At 43.9% G+C, this 23,172-nt stretch overlaps 2 protein-coding genes and 1 long non-coding RNA gene across 4 annotated transcripts in view; 1 reads left to right on the top strand and 2 right to left on the bottom strand.

Annotated features, from left to right (window-relative positions):
• Positions 1–6,997: 6,997 nt before the first annotated feature.
• LOC121453290 lies at positions 6,998–18,730 on the bottom strand. 2 transcript variants are annotated; one of them, XR_005974989.1, is made up of 3 exons: positions 18,658–18,730; positions 18,403–18,511; positions 6,998–7,149 (listed from the first exon to the last, which is right to left on the bottom strand). It is a non-coding gene; the product is annotated as an uncharacterized LOC121453290 (long non-coding RNA). The 2 variants fall into 2 exon arrangements; XR_005974990.1 differs by lacking the exon at positions 6,998–7,149 and adding an exon at positions 14,271–14,431.
• On the bottom strand, positions 12,694–13,484 carry LOC121453289 (protein FAM32A-like). Its single transcript, XM_041659941.1, has one exon. The coding sequence runs from the start codon at positions 13,167–13,169 to the stop codon at positions 12,831–12,833; it is 339 nt and encodes a 112-aa protein (XP_041515875.1). The 5' UTR covers positions 13,170–13,484; the 3' UTR covers positions 12,694–12,830.
• Positions 18,731–18,881: 151 nt separating the features above from the next.
• LOC121453315 (sorting nexin-24) overlaps positions 18,882–23,172 on the top strand; it is a 137,224-nt gene continuing 132,933 nt past the window's right edge. Inside the window, exon 1 of the mRNA XM_041659986.1 lies at positions 18,882–19,270. Coding sequence (XP_041515920.1) covers positions 19,211–19,270 — 60 coding nt within the window. The 5' untranslated portion in view covers positions 18,882–19,210. The remainder of the gene's footprint in view (positions 19,271–23,172) is intronic.

Here is a 23,172-nt window from a genome sequence, read left to right as displayed (position 1 = left end):
GTGAAATATTAGTAATAAATTATTTGAGTAAACATGTTAGGGATCTTTTTAATAAGAAGAAATATATATATATATATATATATATATTTAATACTGTCATTCCTTAAATGTTTTAACTGATAGGAAATGCCAAGTTCTTACATTGAATAGCTAAATGAGTTTATAAATTGGCTTATAAGACAACCATAAATCAGGGAACAGTTATCTTGGTCATTTTAGGTAAAGAAGAGAATATTATAAATGCCCAGTTTTAAGAGTCAGGACAGGTTGAGCATGCAATCATGCCTGTAATCCCAGCACTTGGAAAAGCTGGAATAAGTGGATCATTGCAAGTTCAAGGCCAGTCTGGGCTAGAAAGTCAAAGGATGGTATCTGTGTTTCAGTCATATGTGTCATGTATTTCTTTTTTTCTTTTTTTAACTCATATGATTATCTTCAAATATTTTATTGTTGCCTCTGTTCTATTTCAAACTAAAAGTAGGTCAAATGTAGTCTTGATTGACAAAGAATTGGTGCCATATTAAAACACCGTGGTTTGATGAGTAGCCAAGGACAGCAAAAACAAATCTGAAGGAAAATGACATGTGCAGTCTTCTCACAGTTCCTGCATGTCCTATTTAGATGACTGGTATTCAGTGATTAATGATGATGAAGTTATAAGTTATGACTGGCATCATTCATTTTCCCCAATCAGGTAACAGAAAGAGACTGTTATAGAGGTGTGTAAACTTGGCCAGTCAGACTGCATTCTTTGTTTTTGGCCATCTACAAAGCCAGTATCTTAAGAGCATAGCATGAGGAAAAGGAGGGGTGCATGGAGGGAAGACAGTGACACAATCCTTTGGACTTCTCTAAGATTCCATGTTCAACATACTGCTCATATGGCCAATAATTGTCAACTTGTCACAGGGTCCTGGAATGGTGAGCTTGTTTGTAGCATCTTCCAGCTAAACACTAAAGTACCTGGCTGACTCCCACTGTCTTGTGCTTGTTCATTGGTATTCTAAGCTTGCTGGAATAGTTAGCACTAGAACTTCAGGCGGGTCAGCAGACTTTCAGCACCACCGCCTCGCCACTTTGCATATGCTGAATGACTTTGGGTTGCATATAAATCATAGCTGGGTTCTCTTGACACTTGTTTGTGGAGAGTGGCCTTCTAATTACATGTGGTGCCTTTGGCTTTCCTAATTTTTAGTTTTTACTAGGTCTTCTTAAGCTGAATGTGGTGGCATATACCTGTAATGCTACTACTTGGGAGACTGAGGCAGGAGCCTTGGGAGCTTGAGACCAACCTGGCTACAGAGTTATCTCAAAAACAATAGGAAAAAAAAAAACAAGTATTCTTACTAAAAACCATCTGTTTATTTGAATTGGGCATGGTGGCACATATCTAATCCCAACACTTGAGAGGTTGAGGCAGGATCATGTGTTTGAGGATAGTCCTATCTACAAAGTCTCTCTCACTTCCAACCCCTCCCAATCTGTCAAAGGCATGCACACAAAGGCAGCCTTTCTGGAACTCCCTTGTGTCTTCCTAGGTATATGAAGTGTCTCATCATGTCCGGAGTAAGGGTTTCAGTTGAGACATTAACACCACCGTGGGTGCTGTTCACATGAGACTCTTAGAACCCAGGAGACATTGTGTGATAGTGAAGGCTCAATGAACTGAACAGGAAAAACAGTCCTAGAAGTCATGAAACCGTACATCGCTGCTTACATTGAAAATAGCATTGAGAAATTAATTTGTAGTAACACCTATCAGCTGTTTTCTACCATAAATATTGAATCCATGGGCCAGTGAGATAGCTCAACAGGTTAGGGCACCTGCCACCAAGGTTGACCCTACCTATTTTGATCCCTAGGTCCCACCTGACAGAACAGACCCCAAAAGTTGTCCTCTGACCACATGTACACTGTTGCATGCATACCTCCTGCACACAAACAAATATAATTTATTAACAATTTTTTTTTTTTTTTGGTTTTTCGAGACAGGGTTTCTCTGTGGTTTTGGAGCCTGTCCTGGAACTATAGCTCTTGTAGACCAGGCTGGTCTCGAACTCACAGAGATCCGCCTGCCTCTGCCTCTGCCTCTGCCTCTGCCTCCCAAGTGCTGGGATTAAAGGCGTGTGCCACCACCGCCCAGCAACAAATATAATTTAAAAGTAAATAAATGTTAAACAACAACAAAGAAGAAGAAAAACTTGTTGCCAATATAGTTAGTTTCCTTTGAATGAAGGCCTAGTAGTATGTCTATAGTTGTTGTAATTCCAAACATGTGGTTTAGAAATAGCTAAGGAACAGTTATTCTGATCCAAGTTTTCATAATTAGAATACTCAATAATTCCAAATAATTTGAGTATTTTCAGTCTTTTTTTTTTGTTTGTTTGTTTGTTTGTTTTTCGAGACAGGGTTTCTCTGTGGTTTTGGAGCCTGTCCTGGAACTAGCTCTTGTAGACCAGGCTGCTCTCGAACTCACAGAGATCCGCCTGCCTCTGCCTCCCAAGTGCTGGGATTAAAGGCGTGCGCCACCACCGCCCGCCGAGTATTTTCAGTCTTGATGAAGCTTTAGAAAATAACCAAAGTGGGCTGGAGAGATGGCTCAGAGGTTAAGATTATTTAAAATATTCAAGCTTCACTATACTTAACATTTTTAAAGTTATGTATACATGTGTTAAGTGAAGGTGATCTGATTAGCAAATCGGATCCTAGCCAGGAGCAGTAGCACAGACCTGCACACACATGCAGGAGAATTGCTTCAAGTTTGAAGCCAGACCCTATCTATCACCTCATCTCCCTCACAAAAAGAAGGAAAGGAAAATTTTGAATCAAAGCCAGTAGTCTTAATATAGTAAAGTAGAACTATGAGTCCTTTTTATATTTTCGTTGAGGTATTCGGGTGTGGGTGTGCCACAGCACTTGTGGAGGTGGAGGACAACTTTCCACAGTGTGGGTTTTGGGAATCAGTCTGTCATCAGTCTCAGCAGCAAGTTTCCTTAATCACTGAGCCACCTTGCCCCCTTTCAGGCATTTTTTGGAACAGAGTCTCACTTTATGTAGCCCTGTCTGGCCCGGGAGTAAAGGCATGTCACATGACATCCTGCTTTAGATGGCGTTATGTAGCCCAGCTTGGCATCATTTCCTGTGTAGCTGAGGCTGACCCTAGACTAATATTTTGTGTGTGTGCCTCAAGTGCTGAGATAGACATGCCCAGCTTGTAATATCTCAGACTGGTTTGATAACCTAACACACACCTGAAATCCCAGCATCTGGTCAAGATCCAGTCTTAAAGATTCCCCCCACTTCTCTCTCTTTCTCTCTCTCTTTTTAATTGCAGGGAATCAAATTCAGGGTCTCACATGCTTGATAAGTTAGCATTCTATCACTGAGCTACAGCCCTAGCAAAAAGGGTTTGAGTTTCAGTTTTTAAAACTATTTTTAACCATTCAGCTTGTATTTTACATACTGATATGTATCTCTGTTAGGGGTGGCCCTTGAATGCATAGAGCCTTGGGTCTGATCCCAGCACCCCATGAATTGGAGAAGGTGGCAGAGAACTCATCAGGTGGAGACAGGAGAATCAGAAGTTCAAGGCCATTTTTCACCCCCATGTCCCATCTTCCTGTTCTGATTCCCAAATACACAACATTCCCCCTTCTGCGCTCACATCTTTTTCAATCTCAATTTTGAATGCCAGAGAGTGTGTATATTTATCTTTACAGTCTGACAGTTCACTTATCGTGATGCTCTCCAGCTCTATCCATTTTCCTGCAAGCAGCACAAATTTATCTTCCTTCCTGGATGACTAATACTGTGTTTTGTTTATGCCACATTGTCTTTCTTCCTTCACACATCAATGGGTACCTGGGCTGGTTAACTAATTTGTGTAGTGTGATTATTGCTAGGATAAATAAGAGTGTTCACAGGTATATATTGTATGCTGCTGACGTATCTGTTCAGGGGTGGTAGAGCTGGATCGTTTGGTAATTCTCATTTTAGGGTTTTTAAGTAACCATAATGATTTCCATACCTTACCAACTGCAGAAGGGCACACATACACCCAACAGCATCTGATGCTAGTTTTCTAGTTAACCATGCTGACTAGGGTGAGACAGAATTTCAGTGTAGTTTTAATTTGCATTTCCCTCACTATCTAAATATGTTGAATATATATCCTTTCCAACTAATTTCTTAATCCAGTTTCCTGAAAGAATTACAGGAACGTCCCTATTTCTGACCCAATAAGAGTTGGGACTAAGCTACATTGCAACTTTATCCTTCTTGTCAAGGTTCCCCACATGGGCGGTCATGTGCTCATCTGAATCAGGGAGACAGCCAATAGATGGTAGTAATCACAGACAGGTTGAGCAAGCTCCGCCTATTTGAACCAGGGTGGTTGTAAGGAAGTGACAAGGAAGCCTAGTCACCAACTTAGGGACATGGAAACATTTTCATATCTGATATCCACATACAGTTAAAAACCATATGATGGAATTTCAAAACATTTTTGATCTTACAAAGGGAATAGAGAGATGGCTCATGGCTTAAGAGTGTTTGGTGCTATTTGAGCAGGCCCAAATTCAATTCTCAGCACCCACAGCATAGTTCCCAACTGCCTATAAATAACTTCAGCTTCAGGGCTCTGAAACTCTTCTGCACTCCTCCAGCCACCTCCCTTGTACACATAGTTTTAAAAGTTTTTAAAGAAATGTGTATGGCAGTGTTTGAAAGATGGCTCAGCAGTTAAGAGTGCTTGCTGCTCTTACAAAGGATCTTCCAGTTCCCAGCGCCCAAATGGTGGCTCACAAGCTGGAGTTCCATGGGATCTGATACCTTCTCTGGCCTCCTTGGGCACCAGGTATGCATATAGTACACAAATATACACAGGAGAACACACATGCAGGCAAAACACTCATACACATGAAACTTGAAATGAGGAAAAGAGAAACATGTGCGACCTGTTTCAAAGTACAGATAAAAGACCAAATAGAATTGCCATCCCTTCCCTAAAATTCACAATGGAAAGGATCATGCCCAGCCTTTACAGATGGAGAGGCCAAACATGGAAACTGAAAGGATTGTTTTCTATATTCAGACTTTTAAAACATGAATAGTAACAGGTAAGATTAATATTTGATTCAGATTCTACAAAATATTTTAATATGTGTCCCAGTATTCTGAATGCTATTGAGATGTTTTGTGTTGTCTTCTGCATCAAGGTTTTGATATCTGGTGTGAATTTTATTCTGTCATCACATCTTCAGCCACCGCTTATCAGCTATCCCATGGGCTGCTGGCTAGGATGTGGCCAGCATGGGTTTAGACAATGTGTATAGGAATAACAGCCGTGCAGCAGGGAGCTAATTGGCAGCCTGAATCTGGTGAAGAAGCTGACTGGGAATAAAGGATTCCAGGCTATCCTCCAGTCAGGTGCAGCTTTTGTATGTGCATATACTGGGCACTCAACAGCTACTCTGAGTGGTGCCTACCACCTTAAATCGTGGCTGGACTATGCTTCCTCTTAAGTTTGTGTGTTAACTATGTGCAAACATTTTTTTTCTTGATATGTGGTAAGCTCTTCCAGATTCCTGTTCTAAGTGTCAAATGTTCTAGTAAGTCCTTTGGGGACCCAGAACCTGTTTCTTCACACTGTTGCTTCAAAAGCTGCTAAGAACGGATGACTATAGTCAACAGGGAAGTTGTGGCTTACCGTTTAATTCTTCAGTGAACATGGAATTTCAAATGCTTATTTTCCTTTTTTTATTACATACTTCTAAAAATTTACTGAAGATAAATGTTCTTAAGTATTTTCTAATTGGGAAAAACGGGGAGTTTTTAATTACAGACACATCCAGTTGAAGCTACCCACTCGGTTTTGGTTTGTTTGTGACAGGGCCTCGCTTTTTAGCCCAGTTTGGCCTAAAACTCACTATGTAACCCAGGACAGCATCAAACTGAAACTCAAGGTGATCCTCCTGCCTCGGCCTCCCCAAATCTGGGATTACAGGTGGTATGTACCACTACACCTGCGTTTACCTACTTGTTAATAAACAGAACTTATTTTTACTAATGTCAATTTAACATGGTAAACTATTCTAAAGGAATACTTTGAAGGGAAAAATGTTCTATTTTAAACTTATATATGTAACTTTAATAAAACTAAATACAAACCTAGTTGCCTTCTTATTGCTCCATAGTCAAATCATTGATTTTAATCAATATTTACTCTAGTTCTCTACTCAGTGTTCTCACTGTGTATGGATGTAGTATGTGTTTATGGGTGTACATGTATGCATATACATGTTTGACGGTAAACTTTTAAACTAAACTTTGGGTTTTAAATTTCAGTTGGAAGTATTTCTTAGGACCTGAGACATTCAGCGAGGGAAGAAGGGAAAGGGTCTGAAGGTCTCTACAACGACTGAGAACTCTGCTCATTTAGATTGTTCAGTTGGTGTGTAGCTCACATCCCATTTATGTGGCCACATTGCCTGGACTAATCTATAGATTTCTTAAGGAATGACTAGGTTCTTGTTTCTTGTAGAGCACAGTGTGTTACAGCCCAAACAATGTAATAGAGTGGTTAGGAACAGTCTTGGGGCCCAGAGAGATGGCCTAGCAGTTGGGAGCATTTCATGTGCTTGCAAAGAACCTGAGTTCAGATCCCAGCACCCAAGTCATACAGCTCACAAGTGCCTTTAACTCCAACTCCAGGGCACATGATATATTATTTTGGTTTCCTTGGGCACCTACAAACACACACACACACACACACACACACAAATCAAGAAAAAAAAATAGGCTACGTTAAATCCAGGTACATTAAATCTTGCTTCATGAATCTACAGAGAGCTTGATCAAGTTCTGTATCTCAAAGATTTAATCTTTTCAACTGTAGAATAGGAAGTGTCCCTTACCTGGCAGGAATGCCCTTGCAATAGCAAATGCCTGATATGTATTACTACACATTCAACAAGTATTCATTGAGCACTTACCCCAGTTTGCACAAAGCACAACTGGAAGTATGAGTCGATTAAACCCTTTCCTTCCCAAGTTGTTTTAGGTTAGAGCTTCTTGTCACAGCCAACAGAAAGCACACTATAACAGGTACCAACAGGGTTCCCTTCCAGAACAGTCTACCCAGGAGATCTGCTGTGTAGGATAAGAAAACAGGTGTGAAAAAATGGTTGTGGTCAAAACCATTGTCTAACCACTTAGTAAAAGTTTAGAATTACCACTGCTGCAGAAAAGCCCGTGTGCTTAGAGAATGTTGTTAGTAGTAGGCCTTTACAGAAGTCTGAAGTCCCCCTGCAAATCTGAAGTCCCAGCCACTCCAGAAGTCAAGGCATGACTACCATAGGTTCAAAGCCAGCCTGGGCAACTAGGCTTATTTCAAGTTAAAAATGTGGGGTTGGGGACATAGGTTCAGTGGTGGAGTATTTGCCTAATGCGTGCAGCCCGAGGTTCAGAGCCAAAGAAGGTCAAGAGAAATGGAGGTAGTTGCTAAGGAAAAGAGTTTATTTTCCACACAGTGAAAGAGCCTTGACTCTATCGTGGGCTCAGCTGAATACCAATGGAAGAAGGAATCGAGCAGGTGAGAGGCACCAGTGACAAAGCAGTGATCCCGGCAGGGCTGGCAAGGCTGGAGCACAGCAGCAGAGGTTGAGGGCAACAGAAATAAAAGCTGGCAAGTGTATTTCTTCCACCCATTCACATTACAGTCCACGTGACTGCTGCGTAAACGTGATGGCTGAGTGAAGGTCAGAGAATGTTAGGTGGATGGAAAGAGCCCCCCAAAGAAATGGAGCATTCCTCTGAGTACAGGAAAGGGAGATGGGCTGACTTGGAAAGGAAACGGGAAACCACAGGAATTTGAACTTGAAAGATTGTATTATCTTAGTGAAGCAAGAAATGAAACCATTACCAGAGGTATCAAAAAAGAAAATCAGCTGCCAAAACGTTGGATGACAGGTGTTTAAAAAGACAGAGGTGAGGGAGAACAATGGAGGAGTATTGCGTGTTAGAGTTTGGAAATCATGAATACACAATGAAGCCTGTAGCATAATTAATAAAAACCCAGAGACAGATACTGGGGTTCAACCTGAAGATCAGAAAAGCAAAACAGCCAGCCACTGGCTCTTAACCTCTATTTCAGTCCAAAATGGTGATCCTGCCTCCAGGAATCCCATATAAAGCCTGATAAAGCTTTTTTTTTAAAAAAAAAAAAAAAGAGGAGAAGAAGAAGAAGAAAGAAGAGGAGGAGGAGGAGAAGGATGAGGAAGGAAGAAGACTTAGACACAGAGTCAAGCGGACCTTCTTGGTAACCATCTTCTCTCTGGTAGGCTCTGCTGCCAGCTAGCAGAGGCACGGCTCCTTTAAGAGAGGCTTCCTGATTCAGCAATAGCATCAAAGTCTTGAAGCTCTTTTAAGAGGCTGTGCTGCCAAACACTTCAGTGGTGTTTATGACAGCTGGCATCAGGCTTCTTGGTGGTGGGATGAACTTAGAAACTCTGTAGAGTTGTGGCAATGAATGTAGCATCTACCAGTACCCGTGCCATGAAGCTAGACTCCCAAAAAGCTAAGGAATGGGGTGGAGCCAGCCACCAAAAGCCACAGCTTTAATCCTAGCCATGTTGCTTAGCAGGTTAAAGACTTGTGCTCAGCAAAAGATAGATATTTGGTAAAGACAGATTCCAATGGGGGAAAAAAAAACTCTCAACAGTTTTCCCGATGGGGGAAGAAAACTCTAAACGGTTTATAGTGTGTTCAAAAATATATGTAGGCTTGGGAGAGAAAAGAAAAATGATAGAGTCCTTTAAAAAATCAGGTGCGGGGCACACCTTTACTCTTGGCATTTGGGAGGCAGAGGCAGGCAGATCTCTGTGCATTCAAAGCAGCCTGGTCTACAGAGTATGTTCCAGGACAGCCAAAGATACACAGAGAAACGCTGTCTCAAAAAACCAAAATTAAAAATAAAAGAGATAGAGTTTTTAAAAAGCCACATAAAGATGGAAAATACACAGAGAATCTGGATACTGTATGTTACTGTGTTGTTTTTGAATTGTTTGACAGCTGAGGAAGGAGCAATGGCTGCTAAAAGATATTTGATTATAAATGCTGCTGGATTCATCCAAGCTATATATTTTGAAAATGCCTTGAATTCAAAATTTAAGTCAAAAGGTATGTTACTTCGGAAAAGAGGTTTTGCTTTTGTTTCCACAGGAAATGAGAGGCTGTGGATTCATCCTGGGTTAAGAAAACTCAAGTTTGATCAAGGAATGCCCCCTGAAATATCTCCAATAGGAATGGATGGCCCAGATTAGCTAATGTTTCAGAGCATCTCTGTTGCAGCTGCTTATGAGTTCTGCATTCAGAAAAACTTCCAAGACTGCTCTGAGATGATCCAGCTTCACAGAATACTCCAGTTGGGACTTGACCCTAATCCTAAATTTTCGTTGGATCCCATAAGATTACCAACACCCCCAAGCAGCAGGAAGTAGCCTAGAAAACTATGCCCACATTTCCCCCCAAAAAATGGATTATGGATGTTTGTCTTTGTTTAGAGTGTTGGTTATAAGTTGTTATGGATAATGGTCAGGGGGGAAAAAAAGCTTAACAAAAGAGATAAGGTTCATAGTTCTTGTTATGAAAAGAGAAAAGGGGAAATGCTGTGGAATAATGCTCTTGTACACTATAAAGATTTGTCGCTTATATTAGTTTAATAAAATACTGATTGACTAGTATCCAGGCAGGAAATATAGGCAGGGCAACCAGACTAAGAAAATTCTGGGAAGAGAAAAGGCAGAGACACAGTCACCAGTCAGACACAGAGGAGGCAAGATGAGAATGCCTCCCTGAGAAAAAGCACCAAGCCACATGGCTAAACATAGACAAGAATTATTAGTTAATTTAAGGTGTAAGAGCTAGGTAATAATTAACCTGAGCTAATAAGTCAACCAGTTTATAATTAACCTAAGCCTCTGTGTGTTTCTTTGGGACTGAACTCAGGCTGCGGGACCAGGTAGGACAGAAACTGCCATCTACAGAAGCCATGCCAGGAGGCAGGGGCAGTAGGATCTCTGGGAGTACAAGGTCAGCCTGGTCTACATAGGGAGTTCCAGGGGAGCCAGGGTTCTAAAGGAAGACCCTTTATCAACAACAAAAATACAATGAAGCAAAACACGCGTGCACACACGTGTCATTTTCTTCAACTATCAGAAAGCAGGACCTAAAACACATGGTTGGATTTATTTAGTATTCTGTTGATCGTTATGAGGGGAAAGCTGTTGGGAACACTAAGAGAGGACTGGGGACAGAATCTCACGATAGAGTTCTTGCCTTCGAGGCCCTGGGTTCAGTCCCCAGCACCTGGCACGAAACGGGGATGGATAGAAGAAGGAGGTTGTAGTCCATGCTTAGAGGCAGCAAGGTCAGGGCTGGAGCCAGGCTACATGAGCCCTACCTCAAAGAAAAAGGAAGGAAGGCTACAGTAAGAGAAATGAAGATGTTTGGTGCTGTAGGACACGTTTGTCATCTTTATGTGTCAGCGGCAGGATGATCAGAGTTCACTCTCCTAGTCTACACAGTAAATCACACAGGGCTACACAGTGCAGTATGTTTCAACAAAGTAACGAGAAATGACAAGTACAAACTAAAGCGATTCAGGGACTATGGAGCCAGCACTGCAGCCGATGACTGTACACACAGAAGAAGAAAGTCTCAGTCAGTAGAACACAGGAAGGAATAAATTCCATGAAAGGACAACACGCAGGTGGGCAAGGAGCTTGCTGGCTTTCTCTGGTAGCCACCAACCCTGCCACCCACCTCACACACCGAGCCCTGAGCACCTGGAACCAGAGCTGGCTGCAGGGCACAGTGGCTGGCGTCTGAGACCTGTGGCCCATGGGGCCTCCCTTGAGAGGGGGCTGCTGAGATTCCAGAGCAGTGTGTGGGTGGAGTTATTCACACTGCTAGCTGCAAGGGAACTTTCCACACACAGGGAAAGCATGGTCCGCAGAAATAAAACAGCGTGCCCTGTGGGAAGCACAGATCAGCCCAGGGCCAAAAGTCTTTAGACAGCTGAGCCAGGGCCTAATACCTGAGTCCACAGCTTGTAGTAGAGAAGTAGCCAGACTTCATGATCACGTGAGATTTGCGCCCCCCACCCCCACCCCAGGGAAGTAAAAGTAAGGCTAGGATTGGCATATTAGGAGTGTCTGCTAAGTGTCTGGTTGTCTTCGTATGGCTCCTGCCAGAAAACCCCCATGGTAAAGGCCTGCAGGCCCTATGGAAGCAAAGGCTCAGCAGAGGGGAAAGAGACCATAAACTAGACAGGATGGCTAAGTCCTGATCCCACCAGGGGGGAAGCTGCACGGGAAGACTGCCTCTGAGGCCAGCCTGTACTGAATAATGAGATTCCATTTCAAAAAGGAAGGGAAAGGGTGGAGGGGAAGGGAGATGAGAGGACGGGAGGAGACCTCTGAGAGAGCAGGCCAGAGGCCTCAGTGCTGTTTCCTTGGCTGTTCTCCAGGGACTATTGCTCCACAAGCAAACATGTCTTCTCGCTTCAGAACATTCTGGACATCTGGAAAACGAAGTACTGGAGGACATGAAGCTAGGTCTGACTTGTGCCAGTGTGTACTGGTGTCATGACAGGGTGCGGTGGCGCAGGCCTTTAATCATTTCAGTTGAGAGGCAGAGGTAGGCAGATCTCTTTGAGGTCCAGGCCAGCCTGATCTATATATGGGGTTCAAAAGACAACCCGGATTAAAAGGGATGGTGATCCCTGTAATCCCAGCACCCAGGAGACTAAAGTAGAGGGACTGCCACAAATATGAGATCAAGGTAGACAACATAACAAGACTTAGAGCAAGACTCTGCTAAAAAACAAAACAAAAGACACAGGATTAAGAAACAAGATCCAACTATGTGTTGCCTCCAAACAGATAAACCTCCCTGGCAAAGATGGCCGAAGAAAGGAAGTGTTAAGGGTGGCAGTAAGTAGATTTCCATTAGAATCAGCTACCTTTATTCTTATAACGGATGGAATTAACTTTTTTTTTTTCATGACTGACACTTGCTTTATTCTACATGCCAGCTCCAGGGATTCCTGGTAGCCTTTCAGTATCCATGGTAACAGAAGTTGCTTCTCTCCAGTGTGTGCACAGGTTCTCCAAGAGGTCCACCTAGACTCTCAGATGATGAAGCTCTACAGAATCTGCACCAGGGCTCTCCCACCACACCAGGTCTGCTGGCACTTTGCCCTGGCATTGTCTGGTATTTGGTGTCCTTAAGCCAGGAATGCCAAGCAGGCTTATAACATGTATCATATGCTTGGAGCCCCAGGTGCCATCATTGAAAACTGGATTGATTAGCAATGTCTGCAATGGCAACCACCAGGTGGATTGAGGGGCAGGGTATGTGCTGGAGACCTGTGTCCCATTCTTGCTTCAGGTGGCTGTTGCTCAATGTAGGCTGTGTGGTCTGATGTCCAGGTGGCCCAAAAGCAGCGGCACTGTGGAAATTTGTGTGGTGGGCCACAGGTAGGAGCTTCCTGTCCTGGCATTATGGTGCAGATGAAGACAGATGCCACAATCAGGGTGGGAGGGGTACCCTCCTTCCATGGGCCTAACCCAGAAAAGACCCGAGCCTGTCAAAGCACAATGTTGCAGTCCAAATAGAAAAGGGTACACCCGGTGAAAGGACAGCCTGACTTTAATCAAGTTTCAGAAAAGTCTGGTTTCAGCAGATGTACCAGGCAGGTGTAGGGCATTCTAGAAAACACCGAGGTGAGCAAAACAGCCAGCCTGACCTGTCTTTTGCACCGGGGCAAGTTACTTGGTCCAGCTGACTTTAGGAATGTCATAGTGCTCGGTGAGTGTGTCCAGGTGTCGGTTGAAGTCCTCCACTCTCTGCTTATGGGTTTTGGACGCCTTCTTCAGGATTCTTTCCATTTGCCGTTTCTCCTGCATCTTCTCAAAGGCCGCCTGCGCCGGCGTGTGCTTGTCCAGGCAGTGCCTCTTCTCCTCCTCGCTCTTCTTACTCGTCCCCACGGCCTCCAGCAGCTTGGCCTTGTCTTTGTCCTTTTTCTTCTTCTTCCGCTTCGTCACGCCCAGCTCCGCGACGCCTTTCAGCTTCAGGGGGCCCTTCTGGACCTGCTCATACGACTCCATGGGGTTCGCCCGCTGCGCGCGAAACCCGGATGGAATTAACTTAAAGCCAAAATTAATTCAAAGAGACAAAGATGGCACAACATATTAATAAAAGGAAAATCCACTTCCTGGCTGGATACAGAATATTGAGTATATAGGCACTGAACATTGAAGGTCTTTCTTTCTTTCTTTCTTTCTTTCTTTCTTTCTTTCTTTCATGAGGTCCTGGGTTTAGCCCTTAGCATTCCACTACCCCCCAGAAGATTAATGCTTTTTATTTTAATTTTTTATTGACATTTTTTGAGCTCTACTCTTTTCTCTGCTCCCCTCCCTGCCTCTCCTCTCCCCCCTTCAACCCTCCCCCAAGGTCCCCTTGCTCTCAATTTACTCAGGAGATCTTGCCTTTTTCTACTTTCTACTTCCCAAGTAGATTAGATCTATATAAGTCTTTCTTAGTGTCCTCATTGTTGTCTAAATTCTCTGGGATTGTGGTTTGTAGGCTGGCTTTCTTTGCTTTATGTTTAAAAACCACTTATGAGTGAGTACATGTGATAACTGTCTTTCTGTGTCTGGGTTACCTCACTCAAAATGATGTTTTCTAGCTCCATCCATTTTCCTGCAAAATTCAAGATGTCATTATTTTTTTCTGCTGTGTAGTACTCCATTGTGTAAATGTATTACATTTTCCTTATCCATTCTTTGGTTGAGGGACATTTAGGTTGTTTCCAGGTTCTGGCTATGACAAACAATGCTGCTATGAACATAGTTGAACACATGTCCTTGTGGCATGATAGAGCATCCTTTGGATATATACCCAAAAGTGGTATTGCTGGGTCTTGAGGTAGGTTGTTTCCTAATTTTCTGAGAAATCTCCACATTGACATCCAAAGGGGTTGTACCAGCTTGCATTCCCACCAGCAATGCAGAAGTGTCCCCTTTTCCCCACAACCTCTCCAGCATAAGTTGTCATCAGTGTTTTTGATCTTGGCCATTCTTACAGGTGTAAGATAGAATCTCAGAGTTCTTTTGATTAGTATTTCTCTGATGACTAAGGATGTTGAACATTTCCTTAAGTGTCTTTCAGCCATTTTAGATTCCCCTGTTGAGAGTTCTCTGTTTAGGTCTGCACTCCGTTTTTTAAATTGGATTATGTGTTCTTTTGGTGTCCAATTTCTTGAGTTCTTTGTATATTTTGGAGATCAGACCTCTGTCTGATGTGGGGTTAGTGATGATCTTTTCCGATTCTGTAGCTATCATTTTGTCTTGTTGACCGCGTGAAGGTCCTGGTTTCATACACATAGTCAGACATAAAAAGACAAAAAGGTCCTGATATAATAATAGTGAGTGACTTCAGTACCTTTATCTAGTCAATAGGTAGGTCATCAAAACTAAGAGCTGACAAATGTCAACAATATTTGACATAATAGATCAAATAGACTTAACAGGTATTTCCAGAAGATGCAGGATGCACATTCTTCTCTTCAGAACTCTCTGGAATGATCACACTTTACGATATATGGCCAATAGGAACAAAGAAAAAAATCGGAATAATTTCTTGCACCTTGCTTGATTAAAGTGAATCAGACCTAGAATGCACTGGCAAGGGGAAACACAGAAAATAGGCAAATACATGGAAACTTAAGAAACAACTTTGGAATTGGAAAAATCAGAGGAGAAATTTAAAAATTGCTACAACTGAATAAAAATAAAAAGCACACCTTATCAGAGCATGTGGGAAACAGCAAAGAAGCAAGTTCAGAGCTCTGAGTGCTTCTATTAAAAAGCAGAGAAAGGATTAGCAGGCCAACAGTTGACTGGATAGATCCCTAACCCCACGTAAAATTCGGGTGGGCATGGTGGCTGCCTGTAATCCCAACACCCAGGAGGCAGAGGATGGTCAGGGCAAGCTGGCTAGACTATCTGGGACTGGAAAGCTCCTGAGATTCCGACACAGAAAATAAAGTGGGAAGTGTTTAAAAAACATCCTACCACAATTCAATTTCAATTTTCTACATACATGCACACACGTGCACATAGATATATGCATCCACACCACACACTTGTGCATGTGTATGCACGCCACACATCCGCGTGTAAAAGAAAAACCCCAGAGATCTCACATAAATAATTTGATGATGTTTTAGAAGAACAAGAATGAGATACAACCCAGCGTAGTATTGAACAAAATTATAAAAACCCAACTAGAAATTAAGGCATGGACACTAAAAGAACAACACAAAGCAAATAAAACAAAGAAAAATAAAGTTTTGTGGAAAAAGACAAGATTGACCAAACCTTTACCAAATAATCAAAAGAAAGAGAAGGCTTGAATTAACAAAATTAGAAAAAGGGGGAGGAGGCATCAACCCCAGAGGGTCACTAGGAAGTGCTTTGAAAACTGATACTCTGAAAACATGGGAAATCTGGAAATGAGTATGTTTATAGACACATATGACCTACCAAAACTCAAGCAAGAGGATCTATGTTAAATACATCCATAACCTGCAGCGTGATAGAAGCAGTCATAGTTCCCTGACAAAGAATTCTAGGGTGCTTTTGAAAAACAGCCAACACGGGGCTGGAGAGATGGCTCAGAGGTTAAGAGCACTGACTGCTTTTCCAGAGGTCCTGAGTTCAATTCCCAGCAACCACATGGTGGCTTACAACCATCTATAATGAGACCTGGTGCCCCCTTCTGGCTTGCAGGCACACGTGGAAGGAATGCTATACACATAATATAATAAATTAATTTAAAAAAAAGAAAAACAGCCAACACTAATACTCCTCAAGCTGTCCCACGGGTTGGAAAGGAAAGGAAAGGAAAGGAAAGGAAAGGAAAGGAAAGGAAAGGAAAGAAACTAAGACAAACTGTCTAACTCATTCCACGCATGAAAGACCTCTGTACCACAAACTAGAGAGGCCAGAGCTCGCTGGCCAAGCCTGGGTGGCTAAGAATGACCTTGAACTCCTGATTCCCACCCAGGCTAACCTTGGCCACCACCTCACCCAAAACAAACAAACAAATAAACACACACCCTGTCATTATCCTGAGACCCAAACCGATGTCATCCTGAGACCCAAACCAGGTGAGAAAAGAAGAAAAAACTGAAGACCACTATCCCTAATGGACACAGATACAAAAATTCTTTATAAAATACCTGTAAACTGAATTCACCACAATACATTTTTTAAAAAAGGTATGCACTACAATGATGCTGGTTTAATCTGAGAGAAGAGAATGCTTCAACATATGCAAATCAGACACAAATCATTAGGTCATTCCAACGGACACAGAAAAGGCCTTTGGCGTCCCTTCGTGATGAAAGCCCAGAATAACAGTGGTCAGACATATCTCAACACAATAAAGGCTACGCATCATAAACCTATGGTCAACATTATACTTAGTGGCGAAAACCTGAATGCATTTCCTCAAAGATCAGGAAGGAGACAAGGGTGCCCACTTTCCATTCTTCTTCAATAAAGAGCCTGGGTTTTAGCTACAGAATTAAGGCAAAAGGAAAAAGTTGGTGGGAGGGGGGAGAAGGGAGGAGATTGAATATCCCTCTTGGTAAGTGGAAATATCCTATATATGTGTGTTGGGGGGAGTGCAAATCTACAACCCCTGTCACACAACAAGAGGCCAAGGCAAGAGGATTTTAAGTTTGCGGTAGCCTGGGCTATATAGTGAGGTTGTGTTTTAAGAATCAAACAGCCTGATTACAGAAACAAACAGAAAGCAAAGATATCCAAACACAACAATCCAGAAACACTACTGATTTTCTAACTTTGTAAGTTCCACTGCAGATAGCGGCACACAACACTTCCTCCCTGGGACGTGACATGAAGTTTATACACAGGGCCTGACCTCTTCTATGCGTTTTGTGTAAGTACTTAGATTCTAGAAAAATATGCACCAGATATAGTACCACAGAAAAGTGTCTTGGCTCGGTTTCTATTGCCCTGTTAAAACACTGATCAAAAGCAATTTGGAGAGGAAATGGTTTCTTTGAGCTCACAGTTGTAATCCATCAAGAAGGGATGTCATGGCAGGAACTTAAGAGCAGGAACCTGGCGGCAGGAACTGAAGCAGAGACCAGGACCACGGAAGACAGCTGCCTGCTGCTTGCTCTCCCATGGCTTGTCTGTTTGCTTCCTTAGACCACCCAGGACCTCCCACCCAGAGGTGGCACTGCCCACAGTGCTATCAATTAGCAATCAAAAATGCCTCACAGACTTCTCCCCTCTTCTTCGATTCTAGCTTGTGTCAAACAAGAGCTAGTTACAGGACAGGTTCCAAAAGCTACAGAGAAACTCTGTCTCGAAAAACCAAAACCAAACAAACAAACAAAAAAAAAAAAACAAGAACAGGGAGAATAATGCATTTATTTATTTGCTGTGTGGGAGAGGTGGGGGTGAGTGGGTGTTGGAGGTCAGAGGGCAATTGGTGGCACTTGGTTCACTCTTGCCAACATGTAGGTTCCAGGCATTGAATCTAGGAGTTCATCAGGCAAGCACCTAGACCCACTGAGCCAGCTCATTGGCTCCAATACAATTTAAAACAAAACAAAACAAACAAACAAACAAAAACAACACTGTGTAGCCCTGGCTGTCCTGGACCTTACAGATATCTGCTTGCTTCTGCCTCCCTAGTTCTGGAATTAAAGGCCAGGTCCATCACAACCCACGATAACACATTTTCTTTTAAGGCAATTGTACTTTTGAATAGAAATTAAAATTTACCCAGAAAAAAGGTGAGAAATCACACAATACAATGTGACACTTGCCAGGGGCTAAAACAATCTACAAACTAGTCTCTGCACCAGCAGGGACCACAGAACTGTTGGATTCAGGAAGTGCAGGTGGCTACAGGTAGGAGGTCACATCCTGGGGCTGTAGGAGCTGAGTCGGGGAGAATGCCTCTTCAGATGTGGCTGTGGAGGACCTCTAAGTCCACAGCAGGCAAGAACTCAGATTGTCACTGCGGGGCGGTGGTGGCACATGGGTGGCAGAGGCAGGCAGAGCTCGGTGAGTTCCAGGACAGCCAGAGGTGTTACACAGAGAAACCCCGTCCCAAAACAAAACAACCCCCCCCCAAAAAAACCCAAAAACAAAAACAAAAAAACAAAACAAAGAAGAGGAGGAAGAAACAAGAGCACTTTCTCTATGATTTAGGGTTCATCTCCCTCTGTAGAATTTATGTTGAAATGCCCCCTGTCCTCAAGGGCAAAGTGAGTGGAAGCAACTGTTTACTTACTGTAAACTCAAGAAGCCGCTGGCTGGTCAGTGTTGCGCTTGACATCAGATGAGATGTGGGTTACATCACAGCTGTGTGTCCCACAGTTTCTTCCAAATGCTATTCTGCACTAACATAAGAAAGAAACTCAGTTTCCTTGAGTAACTTCATAATCCACTTTCCTGAACTATCCAGGAGGCAGCTAAGTGCGGCTGAGGGACAGGCACTGTCTGGCCACCACACTTTAAAGCAATCACTTCTATCTTGTCCACTTACAGTTCCTTAGAAGCAGTGAATGTCTTGAAACTAGAGCGGGCACTAGTCACTTTGAGACTGTGCGGTCGCACCCCCAGGCTCGGAAGGCTGGGTTAGCTGAATGGGGTGCAGCCGCAGCAGACCCAGTGAAAGTTGGCACGGTTTGCCTAGGTCAGCACGAAAGCCGAAGCCAGCCCTAGCCGTCATTTTTCGCCATCATTTTCCGTCCTCCACTGGCTCCCACTCTGGGGTGGCGCCCCGCAGATCCGGAGCCCGCAGGGCAGGAGAGACCCGGGTGGCGGCGCCCCGCGTGGCCGCGCACACCCGCCGGTGCAGACTCCGGCCCGCAAGCCCCGCCTCCCGGGCCCAGCTGATCCGCGCCGCCCTGCAGGCCCCACACTTCGGCCCCGCCGAGCCTCACGCCGCCCGCGCCCGCTGCCCCCGCGCCGCGGATCCCGGTCCCGGCCGAGCACCTCGGCCTGCGCGCACGCGCGCGCGCGCCGGGAGGGCAGCGGGAGGCGGGGCGGCCTGCACGGTGCTGCGGAGCCGAGGGTGGCGCGGCCTCGCCGCGGCCATGGAGGTCTACATCCCGTCCTTTCGCCACGAGGACAGCGATCTGGAACGCGGCTACACGGTAGGCCGTCCCCGCGGATTCCCCCATCCCCGATAAACCCCCACTCCACCCCGCCAGAGCGGTCGTCATGGAGACGGGAGCCCCTCCCCAGCGCGCGCCCCCCGGGCTCCATCCCTCCCCCCCCCCCCCCCCCTTTTACGGTCCGCGGCCTCAGGAGCTTTGGGAGCGGGCCCAGCTACCCTCTGCTTGCTGTGTTGCAGGTTCTTCATGGCTTGCAAGTTCTGTAAGGTTTGTTCCGATGGAAAATGTGTTACCAAAAGTGGGGGGAAAAGAAGAAAAGAAAAAGAAATCAGTCTTTGTGGTTGTTCATTAGCTAGGGTAATACATAGATTGATTTTAAATTTTTTTTTTAAAAATGGATTTTAGCGTTTGCTTCTTTCTAGCTCTGCAGTGGCATGAAAGGGCAAAATAAGGTGCTTTTACCTGAGCACATGCCCTGTACCTAGTGAGTGTAGAGTCGCCCAGAAATTTGAGACAGGTGGCTTGCTCTGAGTAGAGACAACCACAGAGACCAGCCCTGGACTCTTAGAGTGACAAGTTAAATGAGTGAGGTATTGCTTGATTTCCTCGGAAATCTAAGCTCCTTCATCTAGATAGCCACTGCAAGCGGTAGAAATGCGATTGGTTAGAACTTGCAAGAGGTTATTTCTTTTTTCTTTCTTTCTTTTTTTTATGCAGTTGTTGGAGAACAGAATAGAAAGATCATTCCAGACTGACAAACTTAGTTTCTTCTCTTGTAGACTAGCAGCTGTAAGCTGTATTTCCTTTCTGTCATTTCATTGGCCAGAATTTTTTGTGAACTATCAAACAGTAGTTGTGATGCTCTCTGCTGCTTGTCCAGGTGAGATGCTGAGTAAGACCTTTGCTGGCTCAGTCGGCCTTTAACAGATGGAAGGTGTGTCTCCATGTTTCTAGTTTGAGGATTAAGAACAGGGGTGCTACACAATGTTCCCTTGAGGGTCTGTAGGGATGTTTAGGTTTGGAAGAAACTGCGGAGAGCAGCCTGGATGGATTGCCGTCTGTTGCCGTCTTATTCACTGCTGATTCTCTTACTAAGCACTTACTAACCATATCATCCTGGCACAGCCTTGTAACCCTGCTTCCTTCCTCTAAATATTCTTGGTGTCTTGTGACAGTCTGTCTAAGCCCTGAGTTTTTAAAGTGAAAACTAAACTGCCCTCTGAAAAGATGCCAAAGAGTTCCCCAAAAATGGCTAACATGCTCTCCATAGTCAGGAACTAGGGAGAGGAAGCTCCTGCGCTCTTGCAGTAAACCTCTTCTTCTGTAAATCTCCCAGGCACTTAACATGTGCTTAATTGGGTATTCTGAATATTCATTCTTAAAAGAAGATTGTAGGTCAGTGGCAGAGAGCAGTTGTCTGCCGTCTACAAGGCTATGGGTTCCATCCCGGCACTGCAAACACCAAATATCAACAAAGAAACCTCGGAACTGGTGCTCATTCCAGGGGGCAGAAACTTTGGCTGTGTTTTATTCTTCCAGAAATCTCACCTCTCCTGTTAGCATCTTCAACACCTTGCTTCTCAGAGGCATTCTTTTGGTGCTTACAGGTAAAAGACAAACGCTAAGGCCCCTGGGCTTCAGGCAGCTCCAGTTAAAGTTAATTACCAGCAGAAATAAACCTTTTTATTTCTTTTTCTTTGGTTTCTCTGTGACTTTGGTGCCTGTCCCAGAACTAGCTCTTGTAGATCAGGTTGGCCTCAAACTCACAGAGATCCGCCTGCCTCTGCCTCCCGAGTGCTGGGATTAAAGGCGTGCGCCGCCACCGCCCAGCACATTTTTGAATAGATGGCAATTCAGCTTCATTATCCAACATTGAAATTGTTTGCCTTCTTTACATACTGTTTAAGATTTCATTACATATATTTATATGTGTGTGTGTGCGCGTGTGGTGTGTGTGTGTGGTATATAAGCATGTGTGTGTGTTCACGTGCAAGCGCACACTCTTGCTTCAGCGCGCATGTGTGCATGCGCCACCATTTGCCTGTGGAATGAGTGAAAATGAATGCTGAAGCATGCATGGGCAGCCCGTATGTGGCGGTTCTGTTGAACTTGTCCATATTGGGTTTCATGGTCTAAGTTGATGAGGACGACTGACCAGGTCTCTTTCTTTACATGTGGAAGTCAGCGGATAATTTTTGGAGTCGATTCTCTCCTTTCAGAAAGTGGGTTTCTGGAACTGAACTCATGCCTTCAGACTTAGCTGAACATGCCTTTATCTTCTGAACTGTTCCTGCCAGCCCCGTTTGTTTGCTTGAGATAGTGCCTCCACGTGTAACCTAGGCTGGTCTCAAAGTCAAAGCAGTCCTCCTATTTTCAGATTCTTTGGTGCTGGGTTTCCAGGTGTGTGCTACCATATCTGGCCTGATTTTTTTTTCATTAGAGAACCTGATTTTCCTCCCCAAAGTATATTACGTAGTGATTATGATTGTGTTTTTACATTAAAAGAACATGGCATACAGTTTTAAGTACTTCCATGATAGAGAGTTTTATTAGAAAGGATGAGTGTTCTGGAGATAGAGATATGTCCAATCAAGCTACATCTCTCATCCAAAAGGGAGCAGAGAGTGTATTCATTCTGTGCCAAACATGAATGATCATGCTTTGGGACACATGGATTCAAATTGCCCCAAATGGCATGCTCCACTCCGGAAGTGCTTATAGGAGCTTTTATAGCCACAGGACAAACCATAGTCATAAATCAAGGCATTTTCCAAACACATTTGTTCAAGCATTTACTATTGTGCCCATGTCTCAAGACCCCCGAACTTTTACTCTTATTGGGATGTTTAGTAGGACTGAGTTCATCTCCTGGTTGGGCCTTGTCTAAAATGGAGTTCTTTTTCAAAATGGAGTTTGTTTAGTCCCTTTATTCTCTTCTCTTCTTTGTTCCGAGAGCCCCATCATGGGTCTTGATCTTGTCGTAAATTATCTAATTCCATCAGAGCCCCTGGCTGATAGCTGGTGACCATTATCTGAATTGCCCCAAGCCTCTCTTTCATGAATTATACCAGCCTGTTTAGGATACAGAGTTAGGAGTAAGATAATATGAAGAGGTGGCTCAGTAGGGTGGAGATTAAAGTAGTCAGCCAAGGGAACTGTTAAACCAAGATTCAAACCCTCCCTGATTGGCCTCTTGTTCTCTCTCACCTTGGGCATATTGTCTTTTACCACCCCGCTATGATCTATACAGAAGGAACATTTTTCTCCTAATGCAGCTCAGAGTGCCCCTTGCTGAAGAAAAGTTAGGTCTAAGCATCTTCTATTTTGTAACATGACTTCTGCTGAAGATGTTAGAGATTTCTGTAAGTGAGAGACAGAGTTTTTTAATCACTCTGTATCTGTGTCTGTAACAGCGCGTTGGCTGGAATAATGCTGATTTTGAGTAATCAGGGAGGCCGTCTCCATTCCCAGCTTGCCTAGGCTATCTCCCAGCAATATACTTAGGGTAAGAGTGGACATAGGTTTTCTCCTAACTTGCCCCATGACTGGGGTTCCTAGTCTATTTAGTGGTTCCTTGTTTGAGTGACAAATCAGCCTGGGGACCAGTTGCACCAAAATACAGAATCCTTTGCTGTCATTAAGGATCTCGTATGGGCACATCAGAGGAACATGCCTACCAAGTATCTTTAGGAGGAATTAGACTTCCTAGGGAGGTGGGAAGGGCTGAGGTTTGATTGCATAGTGCTCGTGTGTCATTTGGCATGGCACCTATACAGAACCCTTGATCCGTTACTTCTTCAAGGGTCAGGTTGGCCTTAGATTGCCAACAGCATTGGTCATGCTCAGTCTCCAAGGGGTAATTTCCCATAATAGCAATGCCCTCACAATAAGGGGGTGCAGTGTCATAACAAAGCCAACAAGAAGGTGTTAAGTTTGGCTCA

Source organism: Microtus oregoni, unplaced genomic scaffold (genome assembly GCF_018167655.1).
Source record: "Microtus oregoni isolate MIOR12 unplaced genomic scaffold, Mior012 000011F_ref0000422, whole genome shotgun sequence".
NCBI lineage: Eukaryota > Metazoa > Chordata > Mammalia > Rodentia > Cricetidae > Microtus > Microtus oregoni.
Note: the sequence above shows the minus strand (reverse complement) of the source record. Positions and strands in the feature narration are given on the sequence as shown.

Bases quoted from the DNA above. Each gene is read 5' to 3' on its own strand.
- LOC121453289 (XM_041659941.1), bottom strand. From the start codon at position 13,169: ATGGAGTCGTATGAGCAGGTCCAGAAGGGCCCCCTGAAGCTGAAAGGC.